This window comes from Papio anubis, chromosome 9 (assembly GCF_008728515.1).
Source record: "Papio anubis isolate 15944 chromosome 9, Panubis1.0, whole genome shotgun sequence".
Classification (NCBI taxonomy): Eukaryota; Metazoa; Chordata; class Mammalia; order Primates; family Cercopithecidae; genus Papio; species Papio anubis.
The window spans coordinates 17,297,455-17,316,227 of record NC_044984.1 but is presented as its reverse complement, the minus strand read 5'-3'; the positions used below and the strand labels follow the sequence as shown (position 1 = coordinate 17,316,227).

Here is an 18,773-nt window from a genome sequence, read left to right as displayed (position 1 = left end):
AAGGCCAGGTGTGCGTTAGCATGTCAGTTTGGAATACCAGGAAGCCCAAGACACATGGTGAGTTTACAATCTTCTGCAAGCTTTTTTCCAAGGATGCCTATCAGTTTTTGGGGGAAAATACTGAAAGCCGTGCAGGAAACTGAAGTCATATTCTGTGGTGCAGGTGTGTAGGTAACCAGCTGTTTCTGGGAGACAGTTATGGGGCTCTGTCCACTTCTGTGGATCCTTTTTGCATAAGAAGCAAAACTCTAAGCTGCAAGGGGAGGAGCAGCAAACCCTGTGTTTCCCTGAGCCCAGGCAAAAACCCCTTGCTTCTGGAGAAGTAAAAAGCAAAACAGTCTTGTCTCTGGGGGAGAAGTAGGACATAGATGAGAAGCTCCTTTGCTGTTGAAGGAAGGGTAGAAGCAAAAGGACTTCGCTTCTGGGGAAAGGCCAGGAAACTTGTCTTGGGTTCAAGATCTTACCTGGATACCAATTAGAGGTCAGGGACAAGGAGCAATAAACTCTCGTTTACTGCGAACGACTAACTGCAGATATAAGGCAGAGTTTGGCTGCCATGTGGCGGAGGGGCAGGAATGCTCCAAGAGTCCTAGTCCTGAGACTCAAGTACACAGAGTTTGCCTAAGGCTGTGATTGGTTCGTTACAACACAGAACTCCCCTTGTCCCCACTGCCAAAATAGGTCTAGCGTTGAGTAATAAATAAGCAAGGGTGGAGTACCACTGGGAGAGAGACAACAGCATTTAGAGAGACCTTCTCTTTGGCACAGACAAGCAGGAGCTGTCAAAAGCTGAGGATGAAGCAGGATCCTACACGGAGGGAAATGTCATGGTACCACAGGCTCCACTGTAAGCAATGATAATAATAGCTTATCTAATATTTTACGAGGCCAGCATTACCCATACCAAAATCTAACAATATTATATGAAAATAAAAACAAAAACTGATGTCCCTCATAAATATAGATGCAAATATCCTTAAGAAAATATTAGTTAATTCAAGTTAGAAATATATGAAACAGATTATAAATTCTTAGTAAGTATAATTATACCAGTAATAAAAAGATTTTTAAAATTTGAAAAGAATAAAAGAGAAAAGCCATATGTGCATTTGTACATATGCACAAAAAGCATTTGGCAAAACTCATAATCCATTCAAGATATAAGCTCTTAGTAAACCAGATACAGAAGGAAGCTTTTTCAACCCAGTAAAAGATAACTTTTTATATTACAACATAACCTCCAAGTAACTTTACATTTAATGATAAAAGACTGTAACGTTCTCCCTCAAAATAACAAGGCGGCGATTTTACTTCTAGTAAAATCCTACTGGAGGCTCAGCAAGTATTAAATAATAAAGCAAGTAAAAAAATAAGAGGGCTATAGAGGAAAAAATAAAATTATTTCACAGATGACATGACTGTATATGTAGAAATCCTAAGGAATCCAAAAAATAATTCTTAGATATAAAAAGTGATTTCAAGAAGACATAGTATATAAGGTCAATATATGAAAGTCGGTTCTATTCCCATGTATTAGTAACAAACAACTGGAAAATAATATAAAAATATTATTTAAAATATTAGACAAGAACATGAAATAACTTTAATAAACTATGCATAATCTCTATGCTAAATTATAAAGCATTGCTGAGTGATTTAATAAACCTGTGTAGATGAAGAACTAGATCAGATTAAATTGAACTCTCATGAATTAGAAAATATAATTTTTTAAAATATCAAGTTTCCTTACATCAATCTATATATTCAATGCAAGTGTAGCAAAGTACTTAGAATAGCCAAAATTTTTTTAACAAGAATGATTTTGGAGAACTTATATTGCCTGATACCAAGACTTTCCATGAGCATATGGTAATTAAGGCAATGTTGACTGATAGTAGGATAGACATATAGATTTATGAAACAGAATAGGGAGTCTAGAACTAGAACTGTAACTTGAAATGGATCATAGAATTAAAGAACAGCTAAAACTAAAAATAGTATTGAAAAATATAGTATGCAAACTTCTGTAGCAAATCTTTATTAAATATGATAAGAGAGCATAAACTGTAAAGTAAAAATAAACCTGGACTTCACAAAAATTAAAAGCTTCTGCTTTCTGAATGGCATGTAAATGAAATAAACAAGCAAGCGAATAAACAAACAACCAGTCACAGACAGGGAGACAATGTTTTCAATACATATGTCCTACACCTCACAATGAACTTTATTCTGGAACATATTAGAATGATTACAATTGTGGTTAGTCATGTGCAGGAGAGAGTTTACGATTCCTTGTCCCTGGCCTTTAATTGATATCCAGGTAACGTTCTGGACCCTTACAATTTGATAACAAGAGGATATATAGTTCAACTTTAAAAATAGGCAAAAGATTTGAACAGGCACCTGACAGCAGAAAATATATAAATGAGCAGTAATTCCATGAAAAGTAATTCGGCATCATGAGCCATTGAGGGAATACAAATTAAAAACTGAAGGAAATATTGCCACATAGTCACTAGAATGGCTAAAATTAAAACACTGACAATAACAGGTACTGGTGAGGATGTAGAGCCACAAGAATTCTTACATTGTATATATGATTCCATTTATATAAAAGTCAAGTAAAGGCAAAAGAAAAGCAAATTGAGAGCAAATAAATTTTTGGTGTGTGAAATCTGGGATGAGAGGGATTTACTGTAAAGAGGCAGTTGGGCATTTTTTCTTGTAATGGAAATATCTTGTATCTTTATTCCAGTTGTTGTTACATAATTATGTACATTTTGAAAACTAGTCAAACTGCCCACTTAACATGGGTGCATTTTATTTTACATAAATCAAATTTTAAGAAAAGTAACTTAATAAATAAGATAATTAAAGTGAAAAGTCCCTAAATGGCAGAAGACATTTACAATACACATAACTGAAGGAAGGATAAATATATAAAGAACTCCCGTGAATCTATTTGAAAAATCTACAGAAATGTGGAAATATCAGCAGAAGTTTGAACAGGTAAGTTGTAAAAGAGGGCAGTTGAATACTACATTTTTTAAAAAGGTTAAAGACTCATGAATTTTACGAGTTTAGTATGAATTTTTGAGTCAGAAAAATTAAAGTTGATACAAAGGTAGCATTACATATGCCTAATGTTGGCAAACATACATAATTTGGACTATACTATAGGTTGGCGGGAAAATGGAGCAACAGGAACTCTCATATATTGTGAAATGGGTAAAACATCATTAGAAAAGTGTTTGGTATTGCCTTGTAAATCTATGTCCCTAGGTAAGTGCTCTAGAAAATCTCTTGATATTATTTCAAATATACACCAACAAGTAGGATAGATAAATAAATTGAGGTCCAGTCTTTTAATGGAATATTATACAACAATGAAAATGAACTAATAACAACCATATGGAACAAGGTGAATAAATCTCACAAATAATACTGAGTGAAAGATACAGGGCTCAAAAAGTGCGTATAGTTTGATTCCATTCATGGAGACCTCAGAAAGAAAATCAATGTCTTATCTTGCTTGTAGATATAAACTTTGGTGATGAAATGATAAAGAAAAGCTACAAAATACTTTTCATCAAATAGGACCTTTTACATAGAGGAGAGGAGACATGAAGTGGCAAACAGGTGTATGATATCAAAAATATTTTGTTCCTTAACTTATTGTTTAATAAGAGTGCTTTTCTATTATTATTCTTTAATTGTGTGTTCTTCATGTATTATAGAATTTACCACATAAATCACCAGTAGAATGTCAGATCATGTTATTCCTTCGCACAAAATACTCTAGTGTTCTCCATCTCACTAGCAACCCAAATTATGTTGGCTAGTGATTATCTTCTACTTTGAGAATCTACTTTTAATTTTTTTATACTTCTTGAAGTCTGAGAGTGTTCTATACGTGATAGTTTTGACTTTTAGTAGTTTCAATCTGTGCTTTATTTCTGCTAAGGTCAGTTACAATTCTGCAATAGTGCTTCATTTTTCTGTGCTCTGATTTTATTGCCTTTATTTCCTTGACTTCTTTTGCAACCTTGCAACTGCTCCTTGTTACCTATTAATTTTATCTGATTTTATTACACTTTTTTGCTCATTTCTCACCTTTTCTTATGTTCTATTCTGAATGCAAATCAACTTTGTGAAAATTTTCTTCTGGATCCTATACAATCCTCTACTTGAGTGATAGTGATAGAAACGGTAGCAAAAATAACAATAAAGAAACACGGGTACTTATCTTTTCTTAAAAACATTTTATCTTCAATCACTCTATTATACTAAGAACATTATATCCATTGTTTCATTAACTATTTAAAACATCACTATATTGTATTTATTATCCTCACTCTAGCAATGAATCATATAAATCTGAGGAAGGTTGAATACAAAACTTCTGTAGTGGTGGAGGGTTGACATATACATTTATCTGACTTTGGAATCTCTGCTCCTAAATTTTGTCTTAGACTACCATTAGGCTTAAATTATGCTTGAAATTGGAACTTCTGAAAATCTAACAATAGATTTGCTTGTAACCAAGAGAGCTTCAGTTTAAAACAAGCTAAATATAAAATCCCTATGTGTCCTCTTTCTTTCTACTCATATATGGAATTTTCTTTCTCTCTCTAGATGAATACAGTTAGATTTTGGTCTTGAGCAAATATGAAATAAGTATTTGCCCTCCTCACTGAGTTACTTAAACCTGAACACTAGAGATGTCATATTCTCCTGGTTGTCTACTTGGTATAGCCTCTGAGTCATGGGCTAGATGGAGAAGGACTTAGGGGTTCTCAGTTATTTTCTGACTAGATAGATGTTTCATGAAGCTAAACCAAGTTTTGAAGCATCAGTTGATTTTCATCAACCCTGGTCCATATAATTTACAATAAATTCAACAATTACTAGATTCTAGTGTAAATTTGTCATTCATGGTAGGGATTTCCTACCATGATCCTGACTGGCATTTTAATAAAGAATTTTGGAGACAGCATATTAGAGACTACTAGGAAGAAGTGATTTTAAATCAGAAGTTGATTCTTTCCCCAAGGCTACAATTTGGTTTTATATTGCTTTGCTCTGTGTAGACACCACTGTGTATATTATTTATGTGGACAGGCTGTGTCTCAACTAGATCATTGGCAACTTCAGAGTATGGTTTGAACTCCCATTTTTCTTTTTTTTTTTTTTTATGATGGACAACCTACCGGCATTTTATTTTATTATTTTTTTATCATTTTTTAAAAAATTTATTTATTATTATTATACTTTAAGTTGTAGGGTACATGTGCATAACATGCCGGGTTTGTTACATATATATACTTGTGCCATGTTGGCATGCTGCATCCTCCGTCATTTACATCAGCAAATCCCATGCAATCCCTCCCCCCTCCTGCTCCCATGATAGGCGATTGTGTGATGTTCCCCTTCCCTGGTCAAGTGATCTCATTGTTCAGTTCCCACTATGATGAGAACATGCGGTGTTCGGTTTTTCTGTTCTTATGACGGTTGCTAAGAATGATGGTTTCCAGCTTATCCATGTCCCCACAAAGTTACAAACTCATCCTTTTTTATAACATAATTATTCCATGGTGTATATGTGCCACATTTTCTTAATCCAGTCTGTCACTGATGGACATTTGGGTTGATTCCAAGTCTTTGCTATTGTGAATGGTGCCACAATAAACATACATGTGCATGTGTCTTTATAGCAGCATAATTTATAATCCTTTGGGTATATACCCAGTAATGGGATGGCTGGGTCATATGGGTACATCTAGTTCTAGATCCTTGAGGAATCGCCATACTGTTTCATAATGGTTGAACTAGTTTACAATCCCACCAACAGTGTAAAAGTGTTCCCTGTTTCCATCCTCTCAGCACCTGTTGTTTCCTGACTTTTAATGATTGCCATTCAACAGTTGTGAGATGGTATCTGGGTTAATAGTTTTGATTTGCATTTCTCTGATGGCCAGTGATGATGAGCATTTTTCATGTGTCCTGTTGGCTGTATGAATGTCTTCTTTTGAGAAATGTCTGTTCATATCCTTTGCCCACTTTTTGATGGGGTTATTTGTTTTTTTTTCTTGTAAATTTGTTTGAGTTCTTTTGTAGGTTCTGGATATTGTATTTGTCAGATGAGTAGATTGCAAAAATTTTCTCCCATTCTGTAGGTTGCCTCTTCACTCTGATGGTAGTTTCTTTTGCTGTGCAGAAGCTCTTTAGTTTTAATTAGATCCCATTTGTCAATTTTGGCTTTTTGCTGCCGTTGCTTTTGGTGTTTTAGATATGAAGTCTTTGCCCATGCCTATGTCCTGAATGGTACTACCTAGGGGGTTTTCCTCTAGGATTTTTATGGTATTAGGTCTAACATTTAAGTCTCTAATAATTCATCTTGAATTAATTTTCATTATAAGGAGTAGGAAAGGATCCAGTTTTAGCTTTCTACTTATGGCTGTAATTTTCCCAGCACCATTTATTAAATAGGAATCCTTTCCCCATTTTCTTTGTTTTGTCAGGTTTGTCAAAGATCAGATGGCTGTAGATGTGTGGTATTATTTCTGAGGACTCTGTTCTGTTCCATTAGTCTATATCTCTGTTTTTGGTACCAGTACCATGCTGTTTTGGATTACTGTAGCCTTGTAGTATAGTTTGATGTCAAGGTGGCGTGATGCCTCCAGCTGTTCTTTTGACTTAGGATTGTCTTGGAATCGCGGGCTCTTTTTGGTTCCATATGAACTTTCAAAGCAGTTTTTCCAATTCTGTGAAGAAACTCATTGGTAGCTTGATGGGGATGGCATTGAATCTATAAATTACAGCAGGCAGTATGGCCATTTCATGAGATGATTCTTCCTATCCATGAGCATGGTATGTTCTTCCATTTGTTTGTCCTCTTTTATTTCACTGAGCAGTGGTTTGTAGTTCTCCTTGAAGGGTCCTTTACATCCCTTGTAAGCTGGATTCCTAGGTATTTTATTCTCTTTGAAGCAATTGTGAATGGAGTTCATTCATGATTTGGCTCTCTGTTTGTCTGTTACTGTGAATTGTATCGGGAATGCTTGTGATTTTTGCACATTTTAATTTTTGTATCCTGAGACTTTGCTGAAGTTGCTTATCAGCTTAAGGAGATTTTGGGCTGAGACAATGGGGTTTCTAAATATACAATCATGTCATCTGCAAGAGGGACAATTTGACTTCTTCTTTTCCTAACTGAATACATGATTTCTTTCTCTTGCTAATTGCCCTAGCCAGTGCCCCAACACTATGTTGAATAGGAGTGGTGAGAGAGGGCATCCTGTCTTATTGCCAGTTTTTCAAAGAGAATTTTCCAGTTTTGCCCATTCAGTATGATATTGGCTGTGGGTTTGTCATAAATGGCTCTTATGATTTTGAGTGCGTTCCATCCAATACGAGATTTATTGGGCGTTTTTAGCATGAAGGGCTGTTGAATTTTGTCAAAAGCCTTTTCTGCATCTATTGAGATAATCATGTGGTTCTTGTCTTTTGGTTCTGTTTATATGCTGGATTATGTTTATTGATTTGCTAATGTTGAACCAATAGCATCAGGGATGAAGCCCGCTTGATCATGGTGGATAAGCTTTTTGATGTGTTGCTGAATCCGGTTTGCCAGTATTATTATTTTATTGAGGGATTTTTGCATCGATGTTCATCAAGGATATTGATCTAAAATTCTCTTTTTCAATTTGTGTCTCTGCCAGGCTTTGTGGTATCAAGTGATGTTGGCCTCATAAAATGAGTTAGGGAGGATTCCCTCTTTTTCCTATTGATTGGAATAGTTTCAGAGGAATGGGTACCAACTCCTCCTTGTACCTCTGGTAAATTCAACTGTGAATCCATCTGGTCCTGGACTTTTTTTTGGTTGGTAGGCTATTAGTGTGCCTCAATTTCCAGAGCCTGCTATTGGTCTATTCAGGATTCAACTTCTTCTGGTTTAGTCTTGGAAGAGTGTAAGTGTCAAATTATCCATTTTCTTCTAGATTTTCCAGTTTATTTGCGTAGAGGTGTTTATGGTATTCTCTGATGGTGGTTTGTATTTCTGTGGGGTCGGTGGTGATATCCCTTTATCATTTTAATTGCATCGATTTGGTTCTCTTTTTTCTTCTTTATTAGTCTTGCTAGTGGTCTGTCAATTTTGTTGATCTTTTCAAAAACCAACTCCTGGATTCATTGATTTTTGGAGGGTTTTTTGTGTCTCTATCTCCTTCAGTTTCTGCTCTGATCTTGGTTATTTCTTGCCTTCTGCTAGCTTTCAGAATGTGTTTTGCTCTTGTACCTCTGGTTCTTTTAATTCTTTGATGTTAGGTGTCAATTTTAGATCTTTCCTGCTTTCTCTTGTGGGCATTTGAATTGCTATAGAGAATTTCCCTCTACACACTGCTAAATGTGTCCCAGAGATTCTGGTATGTTGTATCTTTGTTCTCATTGGTTTCAAATAACATCTTTATTTCTGCCTTCATTTAGTTGTACCCAATAGTCATTCAGAACAGGTTGTTCCAGTTTCATGTAGTTGGCGGTTTGATTGAGTTTCTTAGTCCTGAGTTCTAGTTTGATTGCACTGTGGTCTGAGAGACAGTTTATTTATAATTTCTGTTCTTGTACATTTGCTGAGGAGTGCTTTACTTCCAATTATGTGGTCAATTTTGGAGTAAGTACGATGTGGTGTAAAGAGAAGAATGTATATTCTGTTGATTTGGGGTGGAGAGTTCTATGGTCTATTAAGGTCTGCTTGCTGCAAGTCTTGAACTCCCATTTTTCTTGGTTTCCGTGAGTAAACAGTTTCATAATTCGCATGAAGTAAGCATTCAGTAATACCTTTTGGGCAGGGGGGGATTCTCTTTTTTCCATTCTTGATTTTTCTGAAATCCTTATGGGATTCATATTATTCAATTTCTATGAAATTAAGAATACAGAATGAATTCAAAAATATTCTCTATAGTTCAGGGTTTTAATGGAACAGAAGAGAGGAAAAAATGTCTAGTAAAAAAGCTCTTTGTAAATTACGTACAAAACTAGCCATCTGACATAATAACCAGAATGCCTGGCCTAAAATGGGTATAATCTGAAATATGTTGAAATAAGAATTGTGAGGAAAGAAAATATTTGATACTTTATTCATATTATTCAATAATATTCATATCTGACCTATTCAGCTGCATGCTTGTTATTTTTTCAAATCATGTGTAATAATCCAAGTTTGGGAGATATGAAAAAAACATTGTTTTTCCAATTGACACTGTTTTGGACAGGATGAAATGCTATTTAATGTACTTGTCAAACAAATAGAAAGCACAAAATTGTGAACTGATAATATCATAGTCTGTCCTCATTTCTAAGATATTTACTATTGATGCTTCATAGGCAAAAATCTCATTTAAAGAGCTCATTGTTTTGATTGAGTTCATCTGGAAAATCGCATACACTGTGACCTATTTAGAAAATAATTTAGCTGTGAGTGATGATTGCTATTTGCCAATGATAATGGAAAGACAGTATTTCTTTGGTATTTTGCCAACTTTTAAGTCATATTAGAAAAATTTACAATAGTCGATTGTTTCTTTCAAACTAGAAATATAGGAGGCTTCATACATAAGTAATAAGATCAAGCTTCTGAATTTGGAAATTAAGAACTGTTATAAATTATCAATAATTTGTGTGTGAAAAAAGACATCTATGATATGTGAGCAGTGCTGAGACATTTAGATAACTAAAATTCACTCATGAGTAGGTTACCATAACCTCAAAAGTATATCTACACATAGTAAAGAGACAAAAATACTCTAGGAATTAAATTTTAATATATCCTGGTAACTTGGTAAGTCTCACATTCTACATGAGAAAGAATGACTCTCACAAGGCTGAATTAGAAGTAGTAACCATAACATTTTATGAGACTTAAAACAAGCTAACTGTGGATTCTTTTCATATTCCACATTTTAAACATACAGACTCAGATCAGGCTGGAGTAGGAAAAATAGAATTAGGGTGAGAGGATTACACTTTATGGAGAAACATAAGTCTTGTATTTGTAATCTCCATGTCTTTAGATATTTATGTGTAAGTCACATATGATTTCAGTAACTACATCAATAAGTAGAATTTATTATTTTCAGATATATTTAATGTTTATTGATATTACAAATAGTTATTATCTGAGACATGTACCCTTTTATTTATATCAGGAATCAATTATGTAACAGAAAGAAAGAAGTCACTTGTTTAAAAAATGTTCCCTGACTCACAATATTCTGTAATAATATGATGTTTTATCTGTGGAAGGCTAAACCTTCCCTGGAAGAAGAAGCTGTAAGAAATAATCTGCCTAATGGAGATCACAGCTTCAGTGCCCAATAGGTGACCAAATTGCCACAGCCTTGTACTGAGTTCATCACTCCTCTGCCATGCTACCTTCTCTCTTCACTATTAGAGTGAATTGATGTCTCCACGGAGTCAGTCAGCAGCCCAGGAATTTTGAGTTATTCTCGGCACACAGAATGTCACCAAATTATATAAATTGTACATTTTCACTTCTTATGAATCTGTCCCCTCATATCATCCCTATAGCAGAGTGTTTGTCCATGCCCTCATCATCTTTTTGTGCTAATGAAATGTCCTTCTAATCATCCATCAGTCATTCTACTGCTCTACCTAATGGCTCCATGTCATAAGTGGACAAAGTAGAAAATCATAAAATTGGCCATAAAAGGTCCATAAGATCCTATGTAATTTGGCCCCTGTCTGCTTCTTTCATCTGATTTTTTTTCCAACCTCTAACATTTGAACAGCCATTTCAAATGTCATAATTTCCTAATCACACCAGGCTGGCTCCTGACTCTTTTCTGTCTCTCTATCTCTCTCTCTCTCTTTTTTGAGACTGAGTCTCGCTCTATCATCAGGCTGGAGTGCAGTGGCCCGATCTCAGCTTACTGCAACCTCCACCTCCCGGGTTCAAGTGATTCTCCTGCCTCAGCCTCACAAATAACTGGGATTACAGGCACCCACTACCATGCCCGGCTAATTTTTGCATTTTTAGTAGAGACGGGGTTTCACCATGTTGACCAGGATGGTCTGGTTCTCTTGACCTCGTGATCTGCGTGCCTCTGCCTCCCAAAGTGCCTCTGTTCATGTTGTTCTTTGCTGAAAGTTATCTCTACTCCCCACCTTCCTTCACAATGCCCCTCTCTGGCTGGGAGACACATGCAATACTCATTTGTCAACATTCAGCTCAAATGGAAAAAACTGACCATTCTTTCTTATGCATCTGTATACATACAGTCTTTCCTCAGCAGCTGTAGCACTTTACTGCATATGCCTTTCTACTCGTCTATTTTTCCAGGTTGAAATGAAAGCCTTTCAAGTGTAGATCCTCTGTTTTATTCATTTTTGTCATCTTCAAAATTTGCAGTTTTAGAAAAGTAGTAGGTGCTTTAAAAATGCTTACTGAATTGATAGTTAAAGTAACAAAAATCAATACCTGGGTTTTCAATAGATATTTCAGGTGGAAGTCATATTTTTTGATGACTGTTAAGAGACATTGTCTGGAAAATAAAAAATAGAAATTTTGTTTAAAATTGGATAGGAAAACTTATATTACCTTTAGCACAAACATTTATCACAAATTCTGTTTTGCCCATGATACTATCGTAGGCATGGTATAAAAAGGATTATTGTTGACATAATTTTAAAAACATCTCAGAAGGGTGCCTTATAAAGTTTGTATAACTTGATAGACTACAAACATATTTGAAAGTCTTAGAACTCCAAAGAATTAATGATAAATTAACCAAACCTCTCAAAGGCTGATCATTATATAAAAGTACTCTTAATTCAAACTGTAAGTTGCAAAGGGATTCATAAGCAGATAATGGCATATATTAACATCAAGAAATATTAAGTATGCAAAATCTTGTAGATAATTGCATTTGGAATTAATGGCTTATATTTATAATATATGGGGTTGTCTCTGACACCAAACCTCTGCATTTTTCTTTCCTAAGCTTCTCTTATTGCTCCAGCTTTATCTATGCTTAGGGAGAAGCCATGCAATTTGAGCAGAAATTCTTCTGAGCTTCGCTGTTCAAAAATTATTTTCCCAAACATTATTGACTTTACCTTCTTATTTGTCTTGAAAACTCCTGACTTAAATTGAATCATAAGTCACACAACTCAAAAACGCAACATGAAAAAATACACCATTATTTTTACAGTAGCTGCATTCTCATTTTTTTTACATTATCACTTTAGTTGAAGTCCCTCTGTCAGTTCAAAGACAAAATGCATAGAATATGTAAAAGACAATGAAAGGGGAGGAAAATAATAACTAAAGATTTGGGCAATGGCAGTGTTTTATATAAAACCTGAAACTACTAGTATCACCAAGAATGCACCCACTTCAGCACTTTGTTTTTGGATATTGTATCTATTTTATAGAAAAAAACTACTAGGAACTAGTGAAGGTGAGTGATTTGCTCAACTTCTAAGAGGAAGTTGAGTCATAACAGAGAAGAGCTGAAATCAAAGCCCTTGCCATCCAGTGCTTGATTTTTTTGATGACCCAATACGGTGTTCTGAGGAGGGCAGGCAGGGAAGCGTTGTATCCCCAAAAGTAAAGTTCTACAGTGGCCCTTATAAGGCTGAGAATGTCTCTGTGTTAGATACCCTTTGAGAAAGATAAGGGGGGAAGGGTCAGAACATGATGGAAGTGGAATAAGCACTGACTGAGAGTTAGATACTTGGTTTTAGTCATGGCTATGGGATTAAATATTTGTGTGATGGTTGCCAAGTTTTTGAACTTCTGTTTTTAGTTTCCTTACCACAGAAGAAATAGCGCTGGGAGATGGTATCACCCCAGACTGTAATCCACTGCCCTGGGATTGGAGGGAGGGGTGGAGGCGTAAAGTCTGAAGCTAGGCTGTCCCAGACATGTTTCCTCTACTCCTTGCTACAGCAGAACTTTGCTTTGCCCTGCATTAACCCTCTGGACCCCTGCAACTGCACACTGGCCATCAAATGTCTGCTAGGGGGCAGGCAATGGCAGGGGTAAGAAAAAAACAGAATGAAAGCCTCCTTCTCTCACTGTCTTCTCACAGCCTTGGCTTGTCTCTCTGTCCCCAAGGTAGTAGTGACTTAAAAGGTGCAACAACCCTCCACCAACCCTTTCAAAATAGTCCTTTGTGTCCCAAGGATTTCTTGCTTTTTGAAAAACTTCTCATATTTGAGGTGGTGTATGTCTGTTTCTCTGCCTTTCTCTCTGTTTCCCCCGCCCCCGGGTAGATTTATTTTGGAAAAAGGAAACTACAGACCTTGTTTATATGTTATACAACAGAAATCTATGGTGGAATCCTGTAATTATCTATAAAACGAAAATTGGTGTTAGATTATGTCTAAAGTCCTTTCTAGTCCTAGCCATTCTATGATTTTATGGAGTGAAGATGGATATTTTTAGGGAGAAGGGTGGCAGAGAAGGGCACATGGAAAAACACAATCGTTTAATGAAAGAAAATATCCTCTGTAAATTTCAGGCAGACCTGATTGTAGCCCTGCCACTGATGACCAGAATGGCCTTAGGAGAGTTATTTAGCCTCTCAGAACTTCAGTTTCTTTAGTTTTGAAACAGCATAATATGTATTATCACAGAGTTTTAGAAAGAATTAGATGAGATAATATATGTAAATATATAATAATAACTTCACAAAATCATTACCCAACATAGTCACTAAAACCAATTTTAGCTCATATTTTTATTTATGTTTTAAACTTAATTTTATTTTATTATTTTTTAAATTAATTAATCAATTTGTTTTTTGAGATGAAGTCTCACTCTGTTGCCCAAGCTGGAGTACAGTGGCGTGATCTTAGCTCACTGCAACCTCCACCTCCTGGGTTTAAGTGATTCTCCTGCCTCAGCCTCCTGAGTAGCTGAGATTACAGCACATGCCACCATGCCTGGCTGATTTTTGTATTTTTAGTAGAGTTAGGTTTCACTATGTCGGCCAGGCTGGTCTTGAACTCTTGACCTTGTGATCCGCCTACCTAGGCCTCCTAAAGTGCTGGGATTACAGGCATGAGCCACTGCGCCTGGCCAATTTTATTTTATTTGAAGTTCCAGGAAACGTGTGCAGGACCTGCAGGTTTGTTACATAGGTAAACATGTGCAATGGTGGTTTGTTGCACCTATCAACCCATCACCTAGGTATTGAGCCCTGCATGCATTAGCTATTTATCTTGATGCTCTCCCTCTCCAACAACTCTGATGGGCCCCAGTGTGTGTTGTTCCCCTCCATGTGTACATCTGTTCTCATTGTTCAGCTCCCACTTATAAGTGAGAATGTGTGGTGTTTTGTTTTCTGTTTCTGTGTTAGTTTGTTGAGGATAATGGCCTCTACCTCCATCTATGTCCTGCAAGAGACATGATCTCATTCCTTTATATGGCTGCATAGTATTCCATGGTGTATATGTGCCATTTCTTTATCCAGTCAATCACTGATGGGCATATGGGTTGATCCCATGTCTTTGCTATTGTAAATTTAGCTCATATGTTATATCAGACTTTACTTTAGAGATGTATGACCTGTATCTCCCACACTACATTTTCTCCTGGTTCAGCTCACAACAGCCTTAATTGTAGATATACCCAAACTCCCAGTTTAGCTACCTGATGAGTCTGTTCTTCCAAATAATACATGCATACATTTAGATATAAGAATGAAGTAGGATATGTTCACTTGTTTTCACTCGAGTTTTCCAATTTGAATTTACACTCCTCTATTTATGATATACCATTTATTTTCAGGGATTTCAGAAACAAATTAAGTAGGAGATGGTTACCTTCGAAGTATTAAAATTGTTTTACAAAGAGGTTAAGTGACATATGCAAACCCAAAGTCACAAAATGAATCAGGAAAACAAGTCCTTGAAAATGTAATAACCAGCAGCAGAGATTTTTTTAAATGGATGTTAGAATGTTCTGCAAAGTGTTAGCAGCTCTTCAAATATATCTGAACAACTTTGAAGAATGGATGATTATTAACAGAATATGCCTATTAAAAGAACATTAGCTTCCTCAGTCCCAGTGAAAGGACAGTTTTTACAATCAACTGAAAAATATTGAGATTTGACATTTGAGAATTCAATCAGAAAGTAATCTTGCAACAAATATAAAATGTCTTACCTGGATACTTTCCAAATATGCATAAATTCTAGAAGTTGGTTCAGATAAAACTGACTGTGGTCCTCTTCATGCTGTAGACAGCAGAATATATTAATATTTATGGAGTGAATAGAAATGAGTACCAGATAAAAATAGGTCCGTAACTTCCTGCTGCCATTTTATTCACCTATTTTGATAACCCTCATTCATCACGTTTAGATTTTTTCTTAAAGACCTTACAAGACTCTCCTTTACTATATAAGCCTTTTCAAAAGTAAAGCAGAAAGCTTAGTTTTGGTTGAGAATAAGCCTAAAAAACAGTTGGAAAACATCATGGCATCAACCAAGGTCAAACACTAAATTTTCCTACTAAGTAGGAAGGTAGATTTTTAGGCACCACTTCTCCCACATACATGAACTTTTTTTTTTTTTTCATATTTTCATTTTTTTTTTTTCCATGCATGCCATGGCAGTGTAAAGCCTGACATTTGGCCAGATGGGCGAGCAGACACATAATCAACTCCTTCATTTTTCAGCTTCACCACATCTTGCTGCCAAAATGTCAGTATAAGAAAGCTTTCCGTTTCATGAACACTAAATTATACTAATTAATGACAATTACTGGTAGGTATAAATTCTAGGAGTTAGTTGGCATTTTGTTTTCATCCTATATAAGCATGAACTACTCATCTTAAAATATCATGCCTATGGCTTGTATGTGTGTGCACACAACACACGCACACACACACTCATACCTTAACTTCTTGACTAGTTTTCCTGCAACAGGGCATTCATGAAAACCCTTTGCAAGTACGCAGAGAATGCAGTATGTCTTATCATAATTGTACTATTTCACCACACAGTGGCATTAAGGTTGAGATCTGAGTGAGTCCCTTAATGTCTAGGGTGTATGTAATCTTGTGTGTCAATAAACACAGTCTATTTTTAAAACTGACTATTAGAGATTCGGACAGTAAACATCAGAAGGAAAACCTTTATATGGCCCAATGTCAAAGGTAAATTAATTTTTATATTGGTTTGTTTTGTGAAGAGGAAGAAGGAAGCTAAGTTAGATGGAAAGAATAAGGTCACTGTTATAAACAATATTTTGACTACATGCTGTGAAAAAGAAACACTATGTAGAATGGCTGAGAAATGAAGATGTGAGTCTAACCTTCTAGAAATTTACATATAGAGTCACTGGGACAGCTAAAATAAAAAGTGTGATAGTGACAAGACAACTTTTTTCTGCAACAGAGAAAGCTAAACTGTAGTCATGAAAAGCATAGTAAAAGAAGAGGGAAAACAGAAAGTGAAAAACAGAGTAAAAATTAAAAAGTAAGATTTGAACTGTAATATTTGGCACTTGCCTTCTTTCAGAAGTTAAAACCAAAGCAAGAATATAAAGAATATACTTAATTACATATTTCTAGGAAAGCATAATCATATTCATTTAAAAACCAATTTATTTGGTTTCCAGAAATATTTTCGGTATTTGCCTTAGTACCTTTTACTAGAAATTTTTTTTTAATTTAAATACCTCCATAGGCTGGAGGAAAAATAACTTCGTAAGGTACATGTATTGGAAACATTTTTTTGTTAAATTATTAACAGATCTTGAAGAAAAACAAAAGCTGGAGGAAAATTCCTGTAATGGTCCATGAAAGATAGTGTGAATTTAACTTTTCCCTAAAGCTGAAGCCATACCTTGGCCTTAAGGAAAAAGGAAAAAGTTAAAATTTTTTTTTCTCATACAAAAATCTATTGCTGTAAATGTTCTGTGAATGTTCCCCTGAGCTATAAGAAAATCTTGATTTTATGATTAATATCTACAATGTTGGCAATATTTTTGATCAAATTTGAGATAGATAAAAAAGAAAACAAATTTTAAAATATTAAGTTTTTCATAGCTAACCAAGGTAGCAGATTTAAAATTTTGAAACCTTGGATGATTTCTAAAGATCATCAACCTGCTTTTTATTATTTATTTATTTTTTTTTTTTTCGAGATGGAGTCTTGCTGTCACTCAGGCTGGAGTGCCAATGCGTGATCTTGGCTCACTGCAACCTCCGCCTCCAGAGTTCAAGCAATTCTTGTGCCTCAGCATCCTGAGTAGCTGGGATTATAGATGCGCAACACCAGGTCCAGCTATTTTTTGTAAAGATGGGGTTTCACTATGTTGGCCAGGGTGGTCTCGAACTTCTGATCTCAGGTGATCTGCCCGCCTTGGCCTCCCAAAGTGCTGGGATTAGAGGCCTAAGCCACTGCTCCTGGCCTGGTTTTTTGTTTTGTTTTTTTTTTAGAACAACTTTCTTGTTCTCTTGAAATGTGGATTATTCTATTTCAGTATAATATTATCAAGTTTAAAAGAAAAATATTATCTAAGATGAATTGAGCTTTGCACAATTAGAAAGCTCTAAAGTATCTACTGCAAGGCAATGGTATCAATAAACTTAATATAATGATGATAGTCATATTCCTAGTATTATGTGAAAAAGAATACTATCAAGACAATTTTACAGTTTTATTAGAAAGATTATAATTATTCATAAATGTTTTACTTACAGCTGAAATCCTGAAAATTACAGAGAATTTTGACACCACTATAAAAAATAAAACTGAGAGAACATTTGCTATCTCCTTATGATGTATATATAAAATTAAAAATACAAATCAAGGGTTACTTATTTTAAATAGGGCAATTCAGAAAATTTTAAATGGGGCAGTTCAAATAATGAAGATGAGACACAAGTTGATAAAACTGTTTCAGTTATATTAAGTTAATCAATAAATCATATATGTCTTAGAAAGAAAATTTTATAAAACTTACCTCAAAACCAAACCAATTATCAGTTTATTTTTATTTTCTTGTTACATATAGAAATTTCAATTAAGACTAAAATTTATCCTGCTTATGGGTATGAAAGCTTACAAGAAAAATTGTGATTTATTAAAATTGTTGATATATCAACAAAAGTCATGATACTGCAGTATATACACTATTTTGACATAACACAAAAATATCCATCTCAATATTTGCAACATCATAAGTAAATTTCTAAATGTTTTAATGCAAATTAATGTTAATAATGTTTTAGAATTTTTAATTGTAAAGGAACAAAATAGCACACAGTGAAACATCCAATTTTATGACATCAATAGCTAATACTTAGGTAGTCATACTAGGTGCAGGCACTGACGTAAGCTCTTTGTTTATATTTTGTTGTGGGAAGCCAGGGACCCCAAATGGAGGGACCGGCTGAAGCCGCGACAGAAGAACATAAATTGTGAAGATTTCATGGACATTTATTAGGACCCCAAATTAATACTTTTATGATTTCTTACGCTTGTCTTTACTGCAATCTCTGAACATAAATTGTGAAGATTTCATGGACACTTATCACTTCATCAATCAACACCCTTGTGATATCCTATGTCTGTCTTTAATCTCTTAATCCCATCATCTTCCTAAACTGAGGAGGATGTATGTCGCCTCAGGACCCTGTGATGATTGTGTTAACTGCACAAATTGTTTGTAGAGCATGTGTGTTTGAACAATATGAAATCTGGGCACCTTGGAAAAAGAACAGGATAACAGCAATGT

General features: G+C 35.1%; 1 protein-coding gene across 6 annotated transcripts in view; it reads right to left on the bottom strand.

The window, feature by feature from the left end:
• Nucleotides 1-18,773, bottom strand: part of PIK3C2G (phosphatidylinositol-4-phosphate 3-kinase catalytic subunit type 2 gamma) — a 422,739-nt gene that overhangs the window by 331,999 nt on the left and 71,967 nt on the right. For all 6 annotated transcript variants that reach the window (XM_021922093.2, XM_021922095.2, XM_017945702.3 and 3 more), the window contains 2 exons: nt 15,191-15,261; nt 11,495-11,558 (listed from right to left, as the gene is read on the bottom strand). In XM_021922093.2, the coding sequence (XP_021777785.2) occupies nt 11,495-11,558; nt 15,191-15,261 (135 nt within the window). The remainder of the gene's footprint in view (nt 1-11,494; nt 11,559-15,190; nt 15,262-18,773) is intronic.